Genomic DNA, 25,561 nt, shown 5'->3' on the forward strand with positions numbered 1-25,561 from the left:
CACCTACACCACACACTTCCAGCTAGACCTCATCATCTCCATATAGACATCACCATCACCATCTACACCTCACTACCACCATCTACACCTCACCACCTACACCTACATCACACACCTCCATCTAGACCTCACCAGCTCCATATAGACATCACCATCACCATCTACACCTCACCAACCTCACTTATACCTCACCACCCACACCTACACAACACACCTGCAGCTAGACTTACTACCTTCATCTAGACATCACCACCTCCATCTAGACCTCACCATCACCATCTACACCTCACCACCCTTCTCCATACCTCACCACCTTCATATGTACCTCATACCTCCATCTATGCCTCACACCTTCATCTGTACCTCACAACACCATATACTTCCTCACTATCTCCATCTCCACCTCGCACCTCTGTCTACAAATTACCACTTCGATCTATATCTCATCACTTCCATCTACACCTCACCACCTCCATCTACATTTCACCTGTCCATCTACACCTCACACTCATCTACATCTGATCACTTCCATATATACCTCATCACCTCCATTTACACCTTACGCCACCATCTATGCCTCAGCATCTCTATCTACACCTCATACCATCATATATACCTCACCACCTCTCTCTACATCTCATCATCTCTATCTACACCTCACACCTCCATCTACACCTCACCTTCTTTATCTACATCTTATGCCACATCTATACTTCAAAACCTCCATCTATACCTCACCATCTATCTGTCTACATATCCTCGTCTCCATCTACAACTTACCACCTTTATCTACATCTCATCACCTCTATCTGCACCTCACACCTCCATCTATACTCCATATCTTCATTTATACCTCATCACCTGCATCTGTACTTTACAACTCCACCTATACTTCACACCTTCATCTACACCGCCACCATTTTACTGCTACTTCTACAACCATATCTCTGCCTCTGTCATTTTCTCCATCATTCCCACCACCTCTCCTTTTGTCAGCAGACAGCCAGCAAGCATCCTTTTGGGTGGTGTGGCAGGTGTGGACTAGGAGACTACCTGTATGGCTTTAGTCTAGAGAGGTCTTCAAGGTCTTTGAGATTAAAAAAAAAAAAAAGTCTCTATCTTTTGGTGTCACCTGATCCCTCCAAAAATATCACCTTGGAGCATTTTACAGATTGAGATACCTAAAAATAAGCACACATGTTTATATAAACTCATTGACCACAAGTACAGACTGCCACTATTTCTAAGTCACGCCCTAATCTGACAGCTGAACATTTAGGTACTTGCAATGTGATAAGATCCTTTACCGACATCTCAGCAGTCCTCAAAGCTCTAACAACTTAACAGTTGGAGACATTCAAGTGAGCTGTAATTTTGAGCCAACTGGGGTCACCCTAGTATGTAACAACAGGTCCAGGTCTCTGCAGATACCTGGAAATGCCACTGCCCCTCTCTGGGCCCCAATTTTTCATTGTATAAAATGGGCAACCTTGAGATAGGGCTGGATTCTCCAAGTTCTCTTCCAGTTCTATCATCTCTCCAAGACAGAATTCAAAAAGAGTCTGGGATAAAAATTATGCAGGGAGATAAAATAGCATTTCAGAATCAAGGCTGGAATATACCACTGCCATAAAACGATCACCAGGTTAAAATCAAGAAGAAAGTTAGAGCAAAGGCATCTGCCTATGATCATGGCCAGCTCTATTCAGACCCTGCTATACCCTGATCTGTCAGTCAACCAGGCATCCATCCCTGACCCTGCAGGAGCGTCCCTCCCCCCACCTTGGTCACATGGCTGGCCGCCACTGAGCCTCAGAAGTCAATCTCCAATGCCCCAAATACTGTTCAGCCTGGAAACCACGGAGAGCCCTTCTTGCCACCCAACAGGAACAGAGCAAGTGGTTCTGGCCTCCCTGGGATTTGGATCCTGGTTCCCAGAGCTAAGAACACGAAGGTAAGTTTGCAGCTGGAAGCTTCAGAGAAAGTAGACAGAACTATGCAGATAAGGGAAATGTGCTTCATAGCATGAACACAGAGTATTTAAGAATGAGCTTCACACACACTGAAGAGGAGAATACCAGGAAAGCTGGGCAAATCTTCCAGATGAGTATAGAATATTTGATTTTCCTTTAAAAATTATACTGTTTTTGTCACCCTGGTGCCTTGAGGTTTTTGGGTGCAAAACCTCAGTCCAAATTAACAGAAATTACAGGAGACTTGTTCTGTCTGACACTATGGTGAGTTAGTTCTATCTTGTTCTCATCTAATAGAACTGAATCTTTCTCTTCTAGGCATGTAAATTTTTGTTGTCTTTATCAAATGTGTTAGACTGGCTGAAATATTTATGAAGTAGCAAAAACCCTGTGACTTAACCTCTTTCCCAGAAAACCATGGGAAAATTAATTACATCTGCTAATGTAACATCTCAGGATAGAAACAGAATAATGGCTAGTCTCCTTTCATTACACATTTTTGTTTTTAGGTTTTGGATATGGTACTTGGTTTTACTACTGCTAGTTTTCTTAGGGATATTTGTTTTGTCCTTTCTTTCCTGGGGCATGCGTGGGTGTTGCAGTCTGCAGGGCCTCAAGGCAATGGACAAGCTACCGGTTGAGAGGGTGGCCTTTCCCGGGCTTCTAGCTTAGCTTTCTAAAGCACAGCATGACCCCGTGTCATTCTTGTTGATTCAGTTCACAAAATAATCCCAGATAAGCCCTTGGGGAAGTCCTTTTCTGAAATACTTTGGGCTGTCAGAGGGGTGCATCAGATACCATGTTGGTTGGTCTAGAGTTCTTAGATATCAAGGTCAGGTGGCTTAAAAGATGCGGTGGAAAGAAAAGCTCTCCAAAAACTGACCAGTGAATGTGGCACAACCTTTTTACTAGTTACTTTTTTTCCCAGAGACATGGATGTCTAATCTTAAGGATTCATTACCATGCTTTACCCTTCTTTCTCAGTAAACTAGTTTGTTCTGTTCCCCGTATCTAGTGCAAATATCTGGAACAAAGTGGATACTCAATAAGGATTTGTTGGATTGAGCTGATGTGCCCTTGTGGATAGGGAGTGGGTGGGCTCCTAAACACCGGATGACTCCATCACCAGGGTTCTGATGGCTAAAACATGCCATATATCTTTAAGGCTAGCTGTGTCACCACCTCCTTGCTGCTTTGGACATGTAGCCTCCTTGGGTAGGGACCTTTGTGTATCTGTTTGCTAGGGTAGCAGTCTGCTTTTTGGTCTTACAGCTTAGGGTGTTTATTTATTTATTTAGAGACAGAGTCTTGCTCTGTCGCCCAGGCTGGAGTGGAATGGCATGATCTTGGCTCACTGCAACCTCTGCCTCCCGGGTTCAAGCAATTCTTCTGCCTCAGCCTCCTCAGTAGCTAGGATTACAGGTGTGCATCACCACACCTCGCTAATTTTTGTAATTTTAGTAGAGATGGGGTTTCACCATGTTGGCCAGGCTGATCTCAAACTTTTGACCTTGTGATCTGCCTGCCTCAGCCTCCCAAAGTTCTGGGATTACAGGTATGAGCCACCACGCCTGGCCCAGATGTTGATTTTGTCAGTAGGGTTTTGAATTCTCAGGGATCCCAGATGTGATTCCAGACTAGTGGTAGGGGCAATGAAATGAAAAGAGACTTTTAAATCAGGACAGAGAGAAGTTGGTGTGTTCCCTCACTGTAAAGCCATACTCAACACCAAGGTGATCTGTAATCTAAAGACGAATGAGAGAATAACGGTGAGCTAGTTGGGCAGGGGAGGATCTGGTGTTGCAAGTTCTTTCATTTGCCCCATGCCAGAGCCTGATGTGTTGCTAGCACAATTCCTTTGGCAAGATAACGTAGTGGATGATTGTACTCGTTAGTGGTCTTTGGATGAAAGTAATTCAAATCAGATGAAGCTAGTTGAAGAGAAAGGGTTTTTTAAAGAAATTTTTATTTTTTAAAACATCAAATTCCTTTTTATCAAGGTGGAATTTATTATAATACCAGGGAAGTCTTGTGGGCAAGAGTTCAGCCAGGCCTAAAGAAGGGCCTGGAACCCAGAAGTGGAAGACTGTCAGTGACCCATACCAGGCCTCCTCTGTTTCTCACATCTTTACTTCTCTTTTGTCTGTCTCCCTCCTTCTTCTCCCTTCCTCCTCCCTTCCTCCTCCTTTCCTTTCCCTTCCCTTTCCTTCCTTTCCTTTTTCTTCTCCTTTCCCTTCCTCTTCCCCTCCCTTCCCTTCACTTCCCTCCTTTTTTCCTCCCCTTCCCCCATTCCTTCCTTCCTACCCTTCATCCCTTCCTCCCTTCCTCCCTCCTTTCCCTCCCTCCTTCCCTTCTTCCTTTCATTCCTTCCTTCCTCCCTTCCTCCTTTCCTCTTTTCCTCCTTTCTTTCCTTCTTTCCTTAGGTTTGGTAATCAAAAATAATCCAATTTCAATCCTGGCTCCACCATGGCTGGTTCTGTGATCCAGTACAAATCACTTAACTCTTAGACTTCATTTCCTCATCTGTAAAATGGGGGTGAAAATTATATACCTCTCTGAATTATAGTGGGGATTAAATAAGATGATGAAAGCAAAATACCTGACATTCAGCTAATATACATTATATAAAATGCTGGAGATAGAAATTCTGTTTCATGAATTAGGTTGGGACTTTTATGGTAGGCAGTATCGTTGTCAATCAGAGCAGTTGGTAATCCAAACATTTCCCCAGGGCCAACACTCAGCTTGAGATGGATGGACTCCTTTGAAGATCATGTTGGGGAGTTTGGGTTTTTCTCCTACTTCTGCATATTCTTGGGAGGGAGCTTCTCTCAAGTTGTGAGAAGGTGGGATCTAGCACAGAGGAGATGAGGCAGGAATGGTCTCAGCTAGTCCAGATTGGAAGGGATTCAGCTACCTGAATATGATAGCTACATTATAGCTCCATACTTCTATAGTTTGTAGAGTTTTCATCTATGTTTGCATATGTAGTGACAACCAGGCATTTCATTATTTTTCCAACAAACTTTACTTTGTTTTCTAATCCAAGAATCGATAGTACTTCAAATAACACATTTTTAAAACATGTTGGAAAGCTCTATTTCATTTTCATTAGTCAGGCACTTGTGGTTGCCAACATGAGAAACCCAACTCAAACATGAGAAAAAATAAAGTGAATTTAACAGTGCAACACAACTGAGAAGGGCAGTTCAAAATTAACTGACTCAGGAAGTCACTGTTATCTGGACTCTGTTTCTCTACTTTTTTTGAATGCTTCCCTCTACGTGACAGGCAAAATAGGAACTCCCAAGCTTATCAGCTTAGCAATGCCAGAGTGAGCAGAGTTTTTGGATGAATCAAGCAGAAATGTCCTGAGAAGAATTCTGATTGGCCCAGCCAGGGACATGGGATCATTCCTGAACCAATCTCTGTGGCTGAAATGGAGTTTCATTGCTTTCTGGGGTGTGTTTGGCCAGGCTGGGCCACATAGCTTTTCCTGTAGAGGCTTGGGGAGACATGGAGTCATCCTCTAAGACATCTGAAGGTGGTTCTCTATGTGAAAAGAAATCTGTTACTCAGCGTCTCTGTACTTGTCACACCATACTGGAGTAGGAAGACATCAGCTTTTTTTTTTTTTTTTTTTTTTTTGAGATGAAATCTTGCTCTATTGCCCGGGCTGGAGTGCAGTGGCGTGATCTCGGCTCACTGCAACCTCTGCCTCCTGGGTTCAAGTGATTCTCCTGCCTCAGCCTCCCAAGCAGCTGGGACTACAGAGACCTGCCACCATGGCCTGCTAATTTTTAGTAGAGACGGGGTTTCACCCCATTGGCCAGGCTGATCTCAAACACCTGATCTTGTGATCTGCCTGCCTTGCCCTCCCAAAGTGCTGGGATTACAGGCGTGAGCCACCTCGCCCGGCCTGGAAGATAATAGCTTTTTAAAAATCACCAACTGATCCAATTTAATAAAAAATATAAATTGGGAGTTACTTTCTTAAAACAGAAGTTTTTTTTTTTTGAGAAGTAAAAGAACAGTACAATGTTTATTAACAAGTTTCTTCCTGGATTTTCTTCAATTTTTTTAAATACACAGAAAAGCCTTTCGGTACTTAGATTGCTATTTTCTGTTTTTAATGTTGTTAACATGCATATCATTGCATTTATGGATAGTAGTAGATAGTATATATACATGAAATCAACATCTAGGTTTGGCTGCCCTCTGAGTCCTTACAGACAGCGTGTTCACTTATTAGCAAGCTTAATCACAGCTTCGTCAACTAATAACTTCATTTCATCTGCGGTATTTCCAATCTGTAAATCTGGTTGGCACAAGTTGTTTCTAGTATATTTTGAACCATATTTTAAAAAAAACAGAAGTTTTAAATGTGGTTCTAGATCAGCAGCATCAGCTGCAACTGAGAACTTGGCGGAAATGTAAATTTTCTAGGCCCCAACCCAGATCTATTGAATCACACACTCTGGGGATGAGACCCGGCAATCTATTTTAACAAGCTTTCTGGAGCTGCTCACATGTATAATCCCAGCTACTTTGGAGACTGAGAAGGAAGGATTGCTTGAGCCCAGAGGTTGGAGGCTGCAGTAAGCTATGATTGCACCATTGAACTCCAGCCTGGGTGACAAAGTGAAATGCCGACTCCAAGAAAACAAACAAAAAGTAACCTTCTAGGTATTCTATTCTGATGCATGCTCAAGTTTGAGAACCACTGCCTTAAAGGGTTCTTTGTTCTGTAATTCTGCTAAGTATTTTAAACATGATTCACTTTGAACAAATAGATTTAACTATTAATTTTCAAGGATGCAATTATCACATAAAGTAGAAACACATGTCATGTTAAATTATTTGCTTTAAAATGTTTAGAATAAAAAAGCCATCATTTAAAAATCAGTTAACACATGTAAGAGCTTTCCATAATAAGCAATGGAACTCCATCCCAGCTTCCCCCTTACGCCACAGTTCCACTTCCCAAACACAACCACTAGGAACTATTTTAGCTTTTTCTCTTGGCTACCTACACTCTTCTAATAATAATGATAGTAATAATTATTCCTGCTATTTATCAAAATTAGACGTTAGCCACTTACAGGTGAATATTTAACTATTTTACAACTACAGACATGTCTTTTTTATCCTCCCAATGTAGAATATCATCACTGTTTTTAGTTCATTCAAGAATCAGTGTTTATACTCATGATTACGTGCCATGATCACGTTTTATTTATTGCAGAGTTTTAATATTTTCCTGGTGTTTCTAATTGTTATCTTTTTTCTTTGCATTTTCTGTCTGTTACTTTCTTGAGTTGTTCCAAAATCTCCCAGAGTGTATCAAATCTTTTGCATTTCATTTTTTTTTTCCCTGGGTGGCTTCTTCCAAAGCTTCAATTTCTAGCTCTTTTGAGGACTGATTGATTTTTGAGGACACAGCTGTCATCTGGGGACTGACCTTCATTATTCTGATTTCATCCACTCTCTCCTGTGTCTCAGTTTTTCCCTTCTTGATTAATAATGGGTAACTTTTTAAAAGAACTTCCTAGGAAATTATGAAAGAGAAGTAAAATGATTTTTTATATGTCTGAAAATGATGTTTTATATGTCTTCTACCCTTACTCTGGACTAGTAATTTGGCTGGGTAGAGAATGTTAGGTTGGAAATCATCCTCTCTTGGAATTTGTGTGGCTTTGCTCTATCATTATCTTCTCTCTCTTTCTCTCTCTCTCTCTCTATCTCTTTTTGGAGACAGTCTCATGGAGTGTAGTGGTGCAATCTTGGCTCACTGCACCCTCCATCTCCCAGTTTCAAACTATTCTTGTTTGTCAGTCTCTCGAGTAGCTGGGATTACAGGCGCACGCCACCACATCTGGCTAATTTTTGTGTTTTTAGTAGAGACGGGATTTCATCATGTTGGCCAGGCTGCTCTCGAACTCCTGACCTCGAGTGATCCACCCACCTCGGCCTCCCAAAGTGCTGAGATTATAGGCGTGAGCCACTGCATCCTGCCCATTATCTTCTCTTATTCAGCTTACTGAGGAGGAGTCTTCTGCTAGTATGATTTCCATTCATTGACAGGTGACCTGTTTCTGACTGTTTTACTCTAGAAGTTTTCAGGATCTTTCTTTTCTTCATAGTCACTGTTCTAACATTTCCTAATGATCTAGCAAAGTATGAAGAGTTTCTTTCCCAGTCATTTTTTGTGCAAAGTACTCAGTTGACCCATTTTTGCCTGAGACTATTATCTCATAATGTTGGGGAGACTTCTTAGTTATTTTTAAAAATAACACACAGTTGGGGCCAGGCGCAGTGGCTCATGCCTGTAATCCCAGCACTTTGGGAGGCCGAGGCAGGCCAATCATGAGGTCAGGAGATCAAGACCATCCTCGCTAACACAGTGAAACCCCGTCTCTATTAAAAATACAAAAAAGTCAGCTGGGTGTGGTGGCATGCACCTGTAGTCCCAGCTACTCTGGAGGCTGAGGCAGGAGAATCACTTGAACCTGAGAGGTGGAGGTTGCAGTGAGACGGGATCATGCCATTGCACTCCAGTCTGGGCACCAGAGTGAGACTCCATCTCAAAAAACAAACCTTAAAAAAATTTGGTAACAAAATACCTCAAATATATACAATATGACAGATATTCACATATTACTGTCCAGAATTAACAGATATTAACATTTTATCATATTTGTTTCATATCTATATTTGTTTCTGTCATCTATCCAAAATACCAAAAATCATCAACCATCAACCTTTATCCCTCCCCAGAAATAACCTGAAGTTGGTGTGTATCATTCCTCTGCATAATTTTATATTTTTATTACTTAGAAATGTAAGTATAATCTATATTGGTGGTGTTTTGTTTATTTTAAAGTTTTATATAAATAATATCATTTTGTTTTACAATATCCTTTTTTTTTTTACACATTATGTTTTTGAGATTTATACATGTTAATACATAAAAATCTAGTTCATTCATTTGAACTGTCCATTGTCATCCATTATGTGTCAGTTAGGAAGTTTCCTCAGCTAAAAGTAATGTAAAACTTGGCTAGCAGTTTAAATATAGAGTTGTTTTTCAGATAACAATAAATTCAGGGATAAGCAGTCCAGCGCTCAGTGATGTTCTCAGGAACCCAGATTTGTCTTATCCTCCTGCCTTGTCCTTAGCCTGTGACTTTGGTCTTCATACCTGTCACTTCATTGTTGCAAGATGGCTGCTTTATCTCAAAGTCTCAAGGTGGGATGGTAAAGGACAAACTGTGCATTCCAACTGTGTCCTCTCCCCTCCCCTCCCCTCCTCTTTCACCAGAGTTTCACTCTGTCTTCTAGGATGGTGGAGTGCAGCAGCAGGATCTCAGCTCACTGCCACCTCTGCCTCCCGGATTCAAACCTCAGCCTCTGAGTAACTGGGGTTACAGGCACCCGCCACTATGCCCAGCTAATTTTTTGTATTTTTAGTAGAGATGGGGTTTTATCTTGTTGACCAGGCTGGTCTCGAACTCCTGACCTCATGATTCGCCTGCCTCAGCCTCCCAAAGTGTTGGGATTACAGACATGAGCCACTGCACCTAGCCCCAACTGTGTCACTTTCAATGAGGAAAATAAAAGCTTTCCTAGAAGTCTTACCCAGTGGACTTCCACCTAAATCTCATTGGCTAGATAGGGTCACATGACTACTTCTAGAATCGGTGACTGGCCAAGGGCAACCAGATCACCATGAATGGTTTATATAGATCCCAATTCATGCTTGAGCCTAGGGAAGGTGACTACTGGCAATCAAGGGCCCTGTGTCTCTACCCGAACAAAATGGAGTTTTATAATCAGGCAAGAACAAGAGGGAATGGATGTTGGGCAGTGTAGCACAAATGCCAGATGACCACCCTATGCCCATTCTTCCTTTTTTCCTTACTGACAGACTCAATATTATTTGCCCAGTAAAAATTACTTTCTCAGAATCCATTGTCATATGACCCAGGTGTGGTTTTCAGTAAGCACATCTGGGTCACCTTTGTCAACAAGTAATTTTTAGTAGAAGTATATGCCAAATATTGTACAGAACATATACTCAAAGTTATTTGTTATCTGAAATTCATATTTAACTGGGGAAACTGTGTTTATATTTGCTAAACCTGGCAACTCTATCCAGGAAGGAAGAACAAGGAAAAGTGAAGGGGATTTCTTCTGAAGATGGTTTATCCAGGAAGGGACTCCCTCCTCAGGTTCTTTCTCCTGTAGCTCTTCAGCCAGAGAGAGCTGAAGAGCATCTGAGGGAAGTGATTCTTTTTACTTGGCCATAGTGTTACTGTGGCTGGAGCAGAAATCAGAGAGTCAGAGCAGAAAGGGGGATGGACATCAGGGAAGTAGCTAGCAGCATCCTTGACAGGTGTCTTATACTCCCCAAATAGTTAACATCCACTGGTGATACTCAAAATATTTAACGACCAGCATGGCACTGACACTGACCAACCAAAATGAATACCTGACCACTAACAATGGACACCAACCATAAACAGCCATACCAATACATGTTCGGTGGAATATTAACCCTGTTTCTATTGCTATTTTCAGGAAAATTAACACTCGATTTATTATGATTGTGTAAATATTGCTCACAGTTGAGTATAGCGTACCATGATTAGTTTTTCCTTTCCTTGACAAACTTTTTATATCCTTTTGCAACAATCAAACACAACAAGACCATTTTTCAGATCCAGGTTTTTTCCTGAAGACATCCTGTCCAGAGCTCTAAGATGTGCCTGTTACTCTCTAGACTGCTGCATGGTTCTTCTCTGGTGATCTGCCTTTGCCCATCGTTTGTGGTGAATCCCATTTCCCAGAGTTAATTTCTTTCTTAGTGCAAGTTCTTTATCTTGCTAAAGTTCCTCCTTCAATCACTTCCTGAAAAAAATGTGCATCAAAGGTAAATTTTCGAGCCAGTTTATGTCTGAAAATGCCCCTGTTCTACTCTTCCACTTGATTGTAGCTTGATTGGGATTGGAATTCTAGGTTGGAAATAATTTTGTCTCACTTTTGGAAGCATGATTTCATTGTCTTATAGCTTCCACTGTAGTGATTGAGAAATCTGATGTCAATTCTTGTTTCTGATTCTTGGTAGGTGACTTATTTTTTTCTGGAAGCTTTTAAGATCTCTTTATCCATGATGTCCTAATGCTTCACAATGTTGTGACTTGGAGTGGATTTTTTAAAAATTAATTTTTCTGAGCCATGAGCAATTTCTTGCAGTCAGAAAGCGCAAATCCTGCAGTTCTGGAAAATATTCTCATGTTATTTCATTGATAATTTTCTTTCCACTATTTTGTTTAATCTCTCTTTTGGGAACTCCTATTACTTTCATGTTGGGGCTTCCTGGATTGATCCTCTTGGTTTTCTTGTTTTGTCATACTATTTGTTTAATCTCTTTTTATTTGTATTTTATTATCTCATATAGTCCTTCAAATTTATGTTTCAAGTCTTTTATCGAAAATTTTCTTCTAAGATATTTTTAGTTTCCAAAAGTTCTTTCTTATTCTTTAAAAGCTTATAGGTTCATAGGTTTATAGAATTCTGCTTTTCTTGTTGTCATGAATACAATGTCTTTTCTTGTCTCTGTTGTGAAGTCCTCTAATTTCGTCTTGACGACTATCTCTGAAAAGTAGCCAGAAACCAAGATAGCCACTTTCTAGGAGAGCTCTAACCAGGAGGAGAGTAAGGTTTAGGTGTGTCAGTCAGGTGAGACACAATGAAACCAAAATATATAAAACTGAAGAAATTGATTACTTACAGATTTCAGAGAGGTTAGGGGTTGCTGATGGGGTTGGCGGGAATTCAGGAGGCAGTAGGATGTTTAATCAGTCAATGGGGAAAGAGAGAGAGAGAGAGAAATTGCACTATATTGCAAACAATCACGTGGGGAGGGAAGTTTTGACAAGGCCAAAGGAGTACAGCTAATTGGGTTTCAAATAACTTATGTCAGACCAAAAAGTGGATGCCAAGGAAGCAACTATATTAAACAAACCTATGACAGTCTCCTTGAAGATATTAACTATCTATGGTTTTGTCTTTGTTTTGTCATCTTTGCATCGGGGTCGTGCTAACCTTCTCTGTATTATTCCAATTTTAATGTATGTGCTACTAAAGCAAGCACCAGCTGCATAGTTTTGAAAAGAACTTACAATTTTAAAATATACATATTTAGGGAGTACAGTGCAGGTTTTTTACATGCATATATTTCATTGTGGTGAAATCTGAATTTAGTGTATTCATCCCCCAAATAGTGAACAGTGTACCCAGTGGGTCACTTTTCAACCCTCACCCTGCTCCTACCCTCCTACCTTTTGGAGTCTCCAGTGTCTTTTACTCCACTCTGCATTCCATGTGTACCCATTGTTAGCTCCCACTTATAAGTGAGAACATGCAGAATTTGTCTTTCTGCTTCTGAGTTATTTCACTGAGGATAATGGCCTTCAGTTTCATTCGTGTTTCTGCAAAAGATGTGATTTCATTTTCTATGGCTGAGTAGCATTCCATTATAAATAGAATAAATATATATATTTATATTTAATAATAAATATATATATTACATTTTCTTTATCCAATCCTCCATGGATTATGCTTGGGTTGATTCCATATCTTTGCTATTGTGAATAGTGCTGCAATAAACATACAAGTGCTGGTATCTTTTTTAATATAATGGTTTCTTTTCCTTTGGGCATATACCAGTAGTGGGGTTGCTGGATCAAATGGTAGTTTTATTTTTAGTTGTTTGAGAATCCTCCATACTCTTTTCCATAAAGGTTGTACTAATTTACATTCCAACCAACAGTGCATGTTTTCTCTGCAGGCTGGCCTGTTATTTTTAGACCTTTTTTTTTTTTTTTTTTTTTTTTTGTGAGACAGAGTCTCACTCGGTCGCCCAGGCTGGAGTGCAGTGGCATGATCTTGGTCTGCATCCTCCACCTCCCAGGTTCAAGCGATTCTCGTGCCTCAGTCTCCTGAGTTGCTGGGATTACAGGCGCCCACCACCACACCTGGCTAATTTTTATATTTGTAGTAGAGATGGGGTTTCACCATGTTAGCCAGGCTGATCTTGAACTCCTGACCTCAGGTTATCTGCCCACCTCGGCCTCCCAAAGTGTTGGGATTACAGGCCTGAGCCACATGCCAGGCCTAGACTTTTTAATAATAGCCATTCTGACTAGTATAAGATGGCATCTCATTGTGGTTTTAATTTGCATTCTCTGATGATTAGTGATATTGAACATTTTTTATATGTTTGTTGGCCATTTATATATCTTCTTCTGCCAGATATCCGTTCATGTCCTGCCCACTTTTTAATGGGGTTATATGTTTTTTCTTTTTGAGTTGTTCGAGTTCCTCTTTGTCACATGCACAGTGTGCATATTTTTTTTTTTCATTTTGTAGGTTGTCCGTTTACTCTGTTCATTGTTTCATTTGCTGTGCAGAAGCTTTTTAGTTTAATTAAGTTCCGTTTGTCTATTTTTGCTTTTGTGGCATTTGCTACTACATAGTTTTTAATGGTTTCTTTGGCTGCCTACATTGCTCCTGTTTCCTTGGACTTTTTCTTTTCCTGTTTGTTTTGGTATCTGTCATTCTGGTGATTCTTGGCTGGCTGTTTATATTTTGAAGTGGAGCTGCTAAACAGCTGTCATGTGGCCAGGCTGAACTTGTTGAATGATAGACATGCAGTGGGCAATTGGATGCAGCCCTTGCCGTTTTGTCAGAGGTCTCCAAAATGTTGGAATCTCTAAGTCCTCCAATGACCTGCCTGGAAGGCCTAAGCTTCATTAGTGTTCTAGGAGTCCAATAGGCAAAGGGCTGAGGGGCTTAACTGCCTTTACTTAACTCCTTTTTGTTTCCCCAGTGAAATTACTACTTTTTGCCCTCAGCTATCCAGGGATCTTCTGTCCTAGGCTCTAGTCTCCTACAAGGCCCCTCCATATTTTAGGTAGAAGGGGTCTTATGGGAGACTGGAGCCTGCATGAGAGATGTGAGGATTTAGCCTCAGAACTCCTTATGAAGATTTTCCACCAACTTCCCTGTGTTCAGTCCACTCTGCATCATGGTCTTCAGATGTCCCTATTGCCTCTGATGTCCTGTTTCTATCTTTGAGAAACATTTTGTATATATAGAGGCTGTCTAATCCTCGAAGGTTCAGAAAAAAACATTTTTTAAAACTATCTGTTCCTGGTGTTCATTTTTCTTTTCATTATAGAAAAATTTTCAAACAGAACAAAAGTAAAATAGATTACGATGGCCCTATTAACTTAAAAATCACATAACCTATGCATTTGGAGAGAAAGCTTTATTTCTTGTAAGGGTTATAGCCTGCAGGATGGCCATGTTCCAGGCTGGGAACCATATCCTCGGGGTTAGATCAAAGACAGGTACTTCAAAGGAGGAGGCATAAAGCAGGAATCTAAGCTGAGGTTGGCCAAACATACATATTCCTTAGGTTACAGGAGGATCTATGAATATTCATGAATGTGGTCCGGATGCATGTGTATTGAACATACATGCGTATTTCACACACCCATGTTCACCTTGGGGTGGAGCCATACCATTTAAATGTATTACAGTTAGACATTATATGTTAGAAGGTATTTGTCAGACACAAATGCGGCCAGTGCTTGTTTAGCTGCTAGAGGAAAAGAAAAACCTGTGGCAGTTAGAACACTGTTTATTCTTCAAGTGTAGGGGTGCAGGACTTAACTCTTGCCTGGCCTGGCCTGAGGTCTTGTTTATAGTTTGGTACTTTATTGCCATCAAGAGTCTGTTTTGTCAGTCTTATTCTCTATTTTAAAATAAGTCCTGGTCAGTTGTGTCTACACTGCAAAAGGGAGAGGATATAACAAGGTGTGTCTGAACTCCTACCCTGTTTTGGCCAGGATTTCATTTTTTAATGTATTTCTGAGGCCCCCTTGGCCAAGAGGGAGTTCTTACAGTTGGTTGGGAGGCTTAGGATTTTATTTTTGGTTTACAACTCTTTTGTACCATAACCAAGCTTCAATAATTACCAATACATGACTGATTGTGGTACCTTCCCACAATCATTTTAATTGTATTGATTAATTTAGGTTTTCTAATTCTTTTAAAGCCAATTTTGATACTTCTATTATTTTTGTAGTGAAGTATCCATTTATTAGCCTTGTGGCTAAGAGCTCTAGTTTCAGAAACAGATTGTCTGGATTTGTTTTTCCATGTGGGTAGTCATTTAAGCTGTCTGTGTCTGAGTTTCCTCATTTGTAAAACAGGAATAGTAATGTCATTTATCTCATAGGGTTGTTGAGAAGATTCAATTAAATCATATATGTAAAGCACTTAAAATAGTGTCTGGCACATAGTAATGTCAACTATTGTTATTTAAGTTTTAAAATTAATTGACGTGAATTTTTTAATGGAATTATATTATAATTTTTAAATTCTCTGCTACATTTTCAGTTATGTCCCTTTTTTATTCCTAGTGTTATTTACTTATAAATATTCTCTTCTCTTCTGATTAGTCTTATATAGATTGCCTTTTTTTTTTCTTTTTTATTGAGACAGAGTTTCACTCTGTCACCCAGGCTGTAGTGCAGTGCACAGTCATAGCTCACTGCAGGCACAGTCACAGCTCACTGCAGCCTCAAACTTTTGGGCTTATACAATCCTCCTGTGTCAGCTTCCCGAATAGCTAGGACTATAGCACACCATCACACCTGGCACGCATATATATGTATTTTTTTTTCTACTACATATATATAGTAGAGATGAAGTCTTACTATGTTGCCCAGGCTGGTGGTGAACTCCTGGCCTCAAGCAATCCTCCTGCCTTGGCCTCCCAAACCAGTGGAATTATAGGTGTGAGCCACCATATCTGGCTCAACTGCCTATCTTTTAAAATAATTATCTTTTGAATTTGTTAACCATCTTATGGTTTCAAATTTTCTTTCTTTCTTTCTTTCTTTCTTTCTTTCTTTCTTTTTCTTTCTTTCTTTCTTTGAGACAGAGTGTTGCTCTATCACCCAGGCTGGAGTGCAATGGCAATATCTTGGCTCACTGCAACCTCTGCCTTCCAAGTTCAAGCAATTTTCATGCCTCAGCCTCCCAAGTGGGACTGCAGACATGTGCTACCACGCCTGGCTAATTTTTTGTCTTTTAGTAGAGACGGGGTTTCACCATGTTGCCCAGGCTGGTCCCAACTTCTGAGCTCAGGCAATCCACCCACCTTGGCCTCCCAAAGTGCTGGTATTACAGAAGTGAGCCACTGCACCTAGCCCACTTGATGATTTTCTATTTCATTGTTTTCTGCTTTTATCTTTTATATTTACATTCTTCTAGTTTCTTTTTCTGTCTTGTTCTTTTTCTAGCTTCTTTAGTTGAATGTTTGTCTTTTTTTTCTTTCTTCCCTTTTTTCTTCATTCCTTTCTTCTTTCCTGTTCCTTCTAAGTATGCTGCATCCTACAAGTTTCAATATGTTGTAGTTGTAAATGTTGATTTCTAAATATTTAATAATTTCTATTGTGGTTTCCTGTTAAACTCATGATTAGAAATTATTATATATAAGCATATTTATATAAAATAATTTTGAATGATGGGTTTAATAGGAAACCACAATAGAAATTTGCCTTATATATGTATATACACTATATAAACATAATGAATTTACTTTTCTGAGGCTTTTCTGTGATCTAGTGTATGTTCTCTCTTTGTAAATGTGTCACTTGTACTTGAAAAGGAAGTGTGTTCTCTATTTATTGGAAATTATTCTTCAGTTTGTTTATATGTCCTTTTCTTTTTTTTTTTTTTTTCTTTTTTTTGAGACAGAGCCCTGCTCTGTTCCCCAGACTGGAGTGTAGTAGTGCAATCTCGGCTCATTGCAACCTCTGCCTCCTGAGTTCAAGAAATTCTCCTGCCTCTGCCTCCCTAGCAGCTGAAATTATAGGCGCATGCCACCACACCCGGCTAAGTTTTGTATTTTTAGTAGAGATGGAGTTTCACCATGTTGGCCAAGCTGGTCTCGAACTCCTGACCTCAGGTGATCCGCCTGCCTTGGCCTACCAAAGTGCTGGGATTATAGGCATGAGCCACCACACCTGGCTATATGTCCTTTTGTCTTAGTTTATCTGTATTAAAGTCTCCCATTATGATTGTGGATTTGACCATTTCTCCTTGAAATCCTACCCTTTTTAATGTATACATTTTGAGGCTGTGTTCCTTTTGCTTTATAGTCATGAAGGTGAAGGAGGAGAAGGCTGGGGTAGGAAAGCTGGATCCCACTAACCACAGGAGGAGATTTCCGGATCAGAAAGGTGAGGTCACTTTGAGGACTTGATGCAAATCTCAGAAGGGATTGAGAATTCTCTGGGTGTCCAGCTCTCTCAGCTGGAGATAATAGGGAGCAGATTCCTTGTCCTGACTCATACATAGTGTCTCCTTAAAGCTGGTAGAACCAGCCTTCATGGTATCCCCAGGTGACTGCATGGTCAGGAGACAAGAAACTGCCACTTTGCCTATGTGGATTAGAGCATAGCTTTCTCAACACAAAATTTAACTCACCTGATTTTGCAAGATCTACAAACCATAATAAATGCCAAATATCAACATTTTATATTAATTGATTCCCAAAGTGGCAGCTTGATTAAAACCAGTGCAAGATGATGTTGGGATGGCAGGTGTTTCTGTTGCTCCAGAATTGCAGACTTTAGAGGCCCAAAGCCTCATACATGCTACAGAGAAGAAGCCATGGGGCTTATAAAAAGGCAATCAGATGAGTGGCTACTGCCATCATTACTCCAGCCCCACCTGAAGAAAAATACGAACCTCGATGCCCATCTAGAGGCTTGGTGAGCTGTGGAATGTGTAGAGCCACTCTGGAGCTGTCAAGCAAGAAGAATGCCCTAAAGAGTTGCTAGGAGAGCTTGGCACATGTCCTGAGCCAAACTGCAAGATGCTTATAGTAAGAGGAGAGTTCCTGCAGAGCCATGAAGGAGAATGTAGACTTGGGGGAGGGCAAACCACTCCCCACAGTTCACCAGCTAAATCACCATGCTCTTTCGATTATGATAGAAGCCAAGAAAAGATGGGATAATGTAGATTCAGGGCAGAAAGCAAAATATTTTTTTGACAGCCATCTCTTCTGATTTCTTTAATAAGTGTAATCTTCCTGTGTATAGTCCCTCACAATTTGCATAGTCATATTCTTGTACATGATCCCATTCTATCTTTTTAAAAGCCAGTTTGGTAGAGAAAAGATTTTCATTCCCACATTACAGATGAGTTCACTGAGTCCCAGACTGGCAGGATGGCCACCGATCCAGTAAATGACAAACCAGGGAGCACCGAGGGCAGCTGCCTCTTGGGCAGGGGTCTTTCTGTTATACCTGCTTCTTTTCATTTCCATTCCTGGCCTCAAGGGTGAAGAATAGGAACTTGTTGGAAGATCAAATATGCTAAACCCTTAGAGTGGAACTACTTGCCTCTAAATGCTGGTATCTACTGCTTATCTCAAATTCCAGCTTGCTTAAACAATGCAATGTAGGGAAGGGAAGTTCTACCATGATGTGGGGAGGTGAGAGGAGGAAAAAGTGAAATTAGTCATTCTGACACCCATCCCCTAGGAAGCAAGGCCACACTTCTTAAGAATCTCGATGTCACTTTCTTCATCCCTGTTACATCCAGGAGAGAATGGGATCCAGAAGAGCATGCAGTGGAGGGAACTGGGACTTTAGACATATTTGAACACTGACATCCAAGTAACCTGACCCCTAGTACCTAGGAATGTACCAACCAGAGTAGACTCATACAGAGTCTATTCACTAGAGTACATTCAACATCTCTCTAAAAGGCTTAGGCATGTTTCTCCACAGTTCAGCTGAGAAACAGTATAGTGTTATTTGAAAGCAGACTTAGATTACTTCTAACTGTATATTGCAAAGTCTAGAGCAACACTAGAATTTCTTAAGAGGTATAATTGATATGCTCAGAGATGAGAGAAAACAGACTTATATAAACTGCTCAATTAAAACCAGAGGAAGAGCTGGGCATAGTGGCATGTGTCTGTAGTCCCAGCTACTCAGGAGACAGTGGCAAGAGGATTGCTTGAGGCCAGGAGTTTGAGGCCAGCCTGGGCAACATAGCAAGACTCTGTTTCTTAAAAAAAAAAAAAAAAAAAAAAAAAAAAAAAAAAAAAAAGACCAAAAATGGAAGATTTTAAAAAAGGACAAATGCAACAAATACAAAATAGTTGTAAACATGGTAGATATTAATCCAATGATATAAATAATCACTTTATTATTAATTAATTTAGAGACGAAGTCTTGCTCTGTCACCCAGGCTGGAGTGCAGTGCTGTGATCTCAGCTCACTGCAACCTCTACCTCCTGGTTCAAGCAATTCTCATGCCTCAGCCTCCCGAGTAGCTGGGACTTTAGGCACATGCCACCACAACCAGCTAATTTTTTGTATTTTTAGTAAAGATGGAGTTTTACCATGTTGGCCAGACTGGTCTTGAACTCCTGACCTCAAGTGATCCATCCACCTCAGTCTCCCAAAGTGCTGGGATTACAGGTGTGAACCATTGCACCTGGCCAATAATTACTTTAAATATAAATGGTCTAAACATAGCAATTAAAAGACAGAGGATGTTGGAGAGGATCAAAAAACAAGACCCAATTATGTGACAAGAAACCTACATTAAATATAAAGACACAGGCCAGGCGTGGTGGCTCATACCTGTAATCCCAGTACTTTGGGAGGTTAGGTTGGGCAGACTGCTTGAGGTCAGGAGTTTGAAACCAGCGTGGCCAACCTGGTGAAACCCCATCTCTACTAAAAATACAAAAATTAGCCAGGCATGGTTGCACACACCTGTAATTCCAGCTACTCGGGAGGCTGAGGCAGGAAATTACTTGAACCCAGCAGGTGGAGGCTGCAGTGAGGCAAGATGGTGCCACTGTACTCCAGCCTGGGTGACAGAGCAAGACTCCATCTCAAAGAAAAAAAATATGTATGTATTTTTATATGTATATATATTTGTGTGTATACATATACATGTATGTATACACACACATGCACGCACACACATATATATAGACACAGATGGATTAGAAATAAAGGGAGGGAGAAAGATATACCATGATAACACTAATCAAAAGAAAGCAAGAATAGCTATGTTAATTTCAGACAAAGAAGAATTCAGGGCAAAGAACATCTCTTTAACAGGGATAAGGGAGAGCATTGCATCATGATAAAAGGGTCAATTCTTCAGGAAAATGTAACAGTCCTTAACGTGTGTGCACCTAACAGCAAGCATCAAAATACATGAGAAAAAAAAAAAGACAAAACTGCAAGAAGAATAGACAAATCAGCAATTATGGTTGTAGCGTTCAACACCCATCTACCTGTAATTGGCAGATCCAACAGGCAGAAAATCAGTAAAGATAAAGTTGAGATGAACAGCATATTAATCACCTGGATTTAATTGACATTTATAGAATACTTCGTCAAACAACAGCAGAATACCCATTCTTCTCAAGCTCGTGTGGAGTATCCACCAAGACAGACCACATTCTGGGACATAAAACACATCTAAACAAATTTAAAGGAACAGAAGTCTTACAGAGTAGGCTGTAACACCACACTGGAATTAAACTAAAATCAATAACAGAAAGACTACTGGAAAATCTCAACATATTTAGAGATTAAACAATACACTTCTAAATAATATATGAGTTAAATAAGAAGTCTTAAGAGAATTAAAAAAATATTTTACACTAAATGAAAATGAAAATTCAACTTATCAAAATTTGTGGGCTACAGCAAAAGCAGTGCTTAGAGGAAAATGAATAACTTTAAATGCATATATTAGAAAAGAAAAAAGATCTAAAAGCAACAACCTAAGCTCCTATTTTAGGAAACAAGAGAAGGAATTGCAAAATAGTCCTAATGCAAGACTCAAAAAGGGATAATATCAAATAGAGCAGAAATCAATGAAATTAGAAACAGGAAACAATAGAGAAAATCAGTGAAACTGAAGCTATCTCTTAAAAAGATTAATAAAATTGATTAATCTCTAGCCAGGCTAACCAAGAAAAGAAGGGAGAAGACATACATTACTAATATCAGAAATGAAAGGTGATCACTATTGATTCCATGGACATTAAAAGGATAATAAAGGAATGTTATGAACAACTCTATGCCTACAAATTTGATAATGTAGATGAAATGGACTAATTTCTTGAAAGACACAAACTACCAAAACTCACACAGGAAAAATAAATAATTTGAATGGGCCTATTACTATTAAAGAAGAAATAGATAATAATTAACAACTTTCAAAAAAGGTAAATAAATAAAGAGCAACAGACCTTGATGGTTTCACTAGTGAATTCTACCAAACATTTGAGGAAGAAATGGTATCAATTTTCTACAATCTCTTCCAGAAAATAGAAGCAGAAGGAATATTTTGTAATTCTATGAGGTCAGCATTATCCCAATACAAAACCAGATAAAAACATGACAAGAAAGAAAAACTACAGACCAATATCTCTCATGAGTATATATGTAAAAATCATCAGCAAAATGCTAGCAGATAAAATTCAACAATATATGAAAAGAATTATACACCATGACCCAAAAGAATTTATCCCAGGTATTTAAGGCTGGTTCAGTATTCAAAAGTCAGTTAAGGTAATTCATCATATCAACAGACCAAAGAAGAAAAATCACACAATAATATCAATAGATGCAGATAAATCATTTGACAAAATCCAACACCTATTCATAATAAAAACTTGCAGTAAACTATAGGAATAGAGGAGAATTTCCTCAACTTAATTTTTAAAAAAATCTACAAAAAACCTATAGCTAACATCATACTTAATGGTGAGAAACTTAAAATCTTCCTACTGAGATCAGGAACAAAGCAAAGAGATCCCCTTTCACCAGCCCTTTTCAATATCGTACTGGAAATTTGAGCTAATACAGTAAGACAAGAAAATGAAATAAATGTGTATAGTTTGGGAAGGAAGAAATAAAACTATCTTTCTTCACAGATGATATAACTGTATATGCAGAAAATCCCAAAGAATTTACCAAACAACTCCCGTAACTAATAAGTAACTATAACAAGATTTTGGGATATAAAGTCTCAGGATACAAAAACAGTTACTTTTCTATATACCAGCCATTGGAATTTGAAATTTAAGACATGATACATTAGCACCAAAAATTTTAGGCATAAATCTAACAAAATGTATACAAGATCTATATGAAAAAAACTATAAAGGTAATGAAAGAAATCAAAGATGTAAGTAAATGAAAAGATATTTCATGTTCGTGCATAGGAAAATTCAACGTTGTTAAGTTGTTAGCTCTCCCCAGCTTGATCTATAGATGCAACATAATCCCAATAAAAATCTCAGCAAGTTATTTTTTTGGGATGCTGACATATTGATTCTGAAAAGTTTATATGGAAAGGCAAAAGACCCAGAATAGCCAACATAACACTGAAGAAGTACCAAGTTGAAGAACTGACACTACCCAACTTCAAGACTTACTATAAAGCTGCTAAGATCAAGTGTGATATTGGCAAAAGAACAGACAAATTGATCAGTGGAACAGAATAACTAGCCCAGAAATGGACCCACTCAGATATAATCAACTGATCTTTGACAAAGACCCAAAGGCAATTTAATGGAGGAAGGATAATATTTTCAGCAAATGGTGATGGAATGACTTGTCATTCATATGTTTAGAAAAAATGAATCCGGCCGGGCGCGGTGGCTCAAGCCTGTAATCCCAGCACTTTGGGAGGCCGAGGCGGGCGGATCACGAGGTCAGGAGATAGAGACCATCCTGGTCAACACGGTGAAACCCCGTCTCTACTAAAAATACAAAAAATTAGCTGGGCATGGTGGCGCGTGCCTATAATCCCAGCTACTCAGGAGGCTGAGGCAGGAGAATTGCCTGAACTCAGGAGGCGGAGGTTGCAGTGAGCCGAGATCGTGCCATTGCACTCCAGCCTGGGTAACAAGAGCGAAACTCCGTCTCAAAAAAAAAAGAAAAAGAAAAAGAAAAAATGAATCCAGGCCAGGTGCAATGGCTCATGCCTGTAATCAGAGCACTTTGGGAGGCCAAAGTAGGAGTATTCTTTGAGCCCAGGAGTTCAAGACCAGCCTGGGCAACATAGAGATTTTGAGACTACTAAAGATTTTAAAAAAAAATAGCTGGGTGTGCATGCCTGTGATCTCAGCTACTCTGGAGGCTGAGGTGGGAGGATTGCTTGAGCCCAGGAGGTCAAAGCTGAAGTGAGCCATGATCATGCCATTGCACTCCACTCTGGGTGACAAAGTAAGACTCTGTTTCCAAAAAAGAAAAATCAGACATAGTCCTAGGGCCGGGCGCGGTGGCTCAAGCCTGTAATCCCAGCACTTTGGGAGGCCGAGACGGGTGGATCACGAGGTCAAGAGATCGAGACCAACCTGGTCAACATGGTGAAATTCACCCCGTCTCTACTAAAAATACAAAAAATTAGCTGGACATGGTGGCACGTGCCTGTAATCCCAGCTACTCAGGAGGCTGAGGCAGGAGAATTGCTTGAACCCAGGAGGCGGAGGTTGCAGTGAGCCAAGATCGCGCCATTGCACTCCAGCCTGGGTAACAAGAGCAAAACTCCGTCTCAAAAAAAAAAAAAAAAAAAAGACATAGTCCTTACACCTTTCACAAAAATCAACTCAAAGTGGATCTTAAACCTAAATGTATAATGCAAAACTATAAAACTTCTAAAAGATAACATAGAAGAAAATGTAGGTAACCTTAGGTCTGGTGATGAGATACTACCCTAAAAGCACAACTGATGAAAGAAAAAATGGTAAGCTGGACTCTATTAAAATTAAAAACTTCTGCTCTGTGAAAGACATTTAAGAGAATGAAAAGAAAACCCACAGACTAGGAGAAAATATTTGCAAACGGTATTATCTGAAAAAAGACTCGAATCTCAAAATACAAAAAGAACTCTTAAAAATCAACAATAAAGAAACAAACAAGCCAATTTAAAAATGGACAAAAGGGCCGGACAAGGTGGCTCGCACCTGTGATCCCAGCACTTTGGCAGGCAAAGGCAGGTGGATCATGAATGCATCAGGACATCAAGACCATCCTGGCCAACATGGTGAAACCACGACTCTATTAAAAATATGAAAAAATATTAGCTGGGTATGGTGGCACATGCCTATAGTCCCAGCTACTCAGGAGGCTGAGGCAGCAGAATCATTTGAACCCAGCAGGTGAAGGTTGCAGTGAGCAAAGATCCCACCACTGCACTCCAGCCTAGAGACAGAGTGAGACTCTGTCTCAAAAAAAAAAAAAAAAAAAAAAAAAAGATCTGAGTAAACAACTCATCAAAGAAGATATACAGATGGCAAATAAGCATATAAAAAGATTCTAAATGTCATATGTAATTCAGGAATTGAAAATTAAAACAATGAAATCCACTAACACCATTAGAATAGCTATTTTTTAAAAATGACAGTACCAAATGCTGATAAGGATGCAAACCTCAATAGGAAGTACTCTTCCATTGCTGGTGGGAATGCAAATGATATAACCACTTTGGAATACTGTCTGGCAGTTTCTTGCAAAGCTAAACATAGTCTTGTTGTGTGAACCAGAAATCATATTCCTAGGTATTTACCCAATTGAGTTGAAACTTATGTTCACATAGAAGTCTGCATGTGAATGTTTATAGCTGCTCTATTTATTATCACCAAAACTGGAGGCCACCAAGATGTCCTTCAATAGGAGAGTGGATGGATGAACAAACTACAGTATATTCATTGGTGGAATATTGTTCAGAGATAGAAAAGAAATGAGCTATCAAGCTGTGAAAACACATGGAGGAAGCTTAAAGGTATATTGCTAATTGAAAGAGCCAATATGAAAGGCTTCATAATATATGATGCCCGGAAGAGTTAAAGAAAGAGAAAAGAAACACAAAAAGTGGCTCAACAGTTGAAGACAGGTTTATTTTGGAAAATAAACCTGAGAGGGGCTTCTGGCCAATTTTGGTCAGGAGTGCTCTCTCTTACAGACTAAGACTATTTATTTTAGGGTGAGAGAACTTATCACGAGCTTGGAATGTTTCTGTATTGGGGAGAAGTTTATTGTGGGGTTGGAATGTCTCTGGTTGTAGGGGCAGTTGTCCTGGGGCTGACATCTCTCTGGCCAGAGGGAAGGTTATCTCAGGGCTGACGTGTCTCTGGTCAGGGAGAGGTTTGGAGTGTTTCTGGTCAGAGATGTTATTTGTGGTTTATAGTCATGCTGACTTTAGCCATTAGGCTGATGCCTTTTGGATTTTGGCAGTTTTTGATCAAGGTGAACTTTAGGATGCCAGTGCTTGTCCAAAAAGATGTCGATGCTCCTGTTCTGTCAATTCCAGCTCTATGATATTTTGGAAAAGGCAAAATTGTAGAGATAGTAAGTAAAAAGGGGTTGGAGGGAGGAAGGGTGGGATGAAGACATGAAACACAGGATATTTAGGGTAGTGAGACTATTCTATATGATATATAATTGTAGATGCAT

At 39.8% G+C, this 25,561-nt stretch overlaps 1 protein-coding gene and 1 non-coding gene across 4 annotated transcripts in view; one reads left to right on the plus strand and one right to left on the minus strand.

Annotated features, from left to right (window-relative positions):
- Window positions 1–25,561, plus strand: part of SLC4A5 (solute carrier family 4 member 5) — a 153,414-nt gene that overhangs the window by 29,382 nt on the left and 98,471 nt on the right. For 2 of the 3 annotated variants that reach the window (XM_039479158.2, XM_039479159.2), the window contains exon 4: window positions 17,213–17,293. In XM_039479158.2, coding sequence (XP_039335092.2) covers window positions 17,213–17,293 — 81 coding nt within the window. Of the gene's footprint in view, window positions 1–1,764; window positions 1,955–17,212; window positions 17,294–25,561 lie in introns of all 3 variants that reach the window. The other variant, XM_039479167.2, reaches the window with a different exon arrangement.
- LOC120362141 (U6 spliceosomal RNA) lies at window positions 12,023–12,129 on the minus strand. Its single transcript, XR_005578131.1, has one exon. It is a non-coding gene; the product is annotated as a U6 spliceosomal RNA (small nuclear RNA).

The sequence above is a fragment of the Saimiri boliviensis genome, chromosome 1 (assembly GCF_048565385.1).
Source record: "Saimiri boliviensis isolate mSaiBol1 chromosome 1, mSaiBol1.pri, whole genome shotgun sequence".
Taxonomy (NCBI): domain Eukaryota; kingdom Metazoa; phylum Chordata; class Mammalia; order Primates; family Cebidae; genus Saimiri; species Saimiri boliviensis.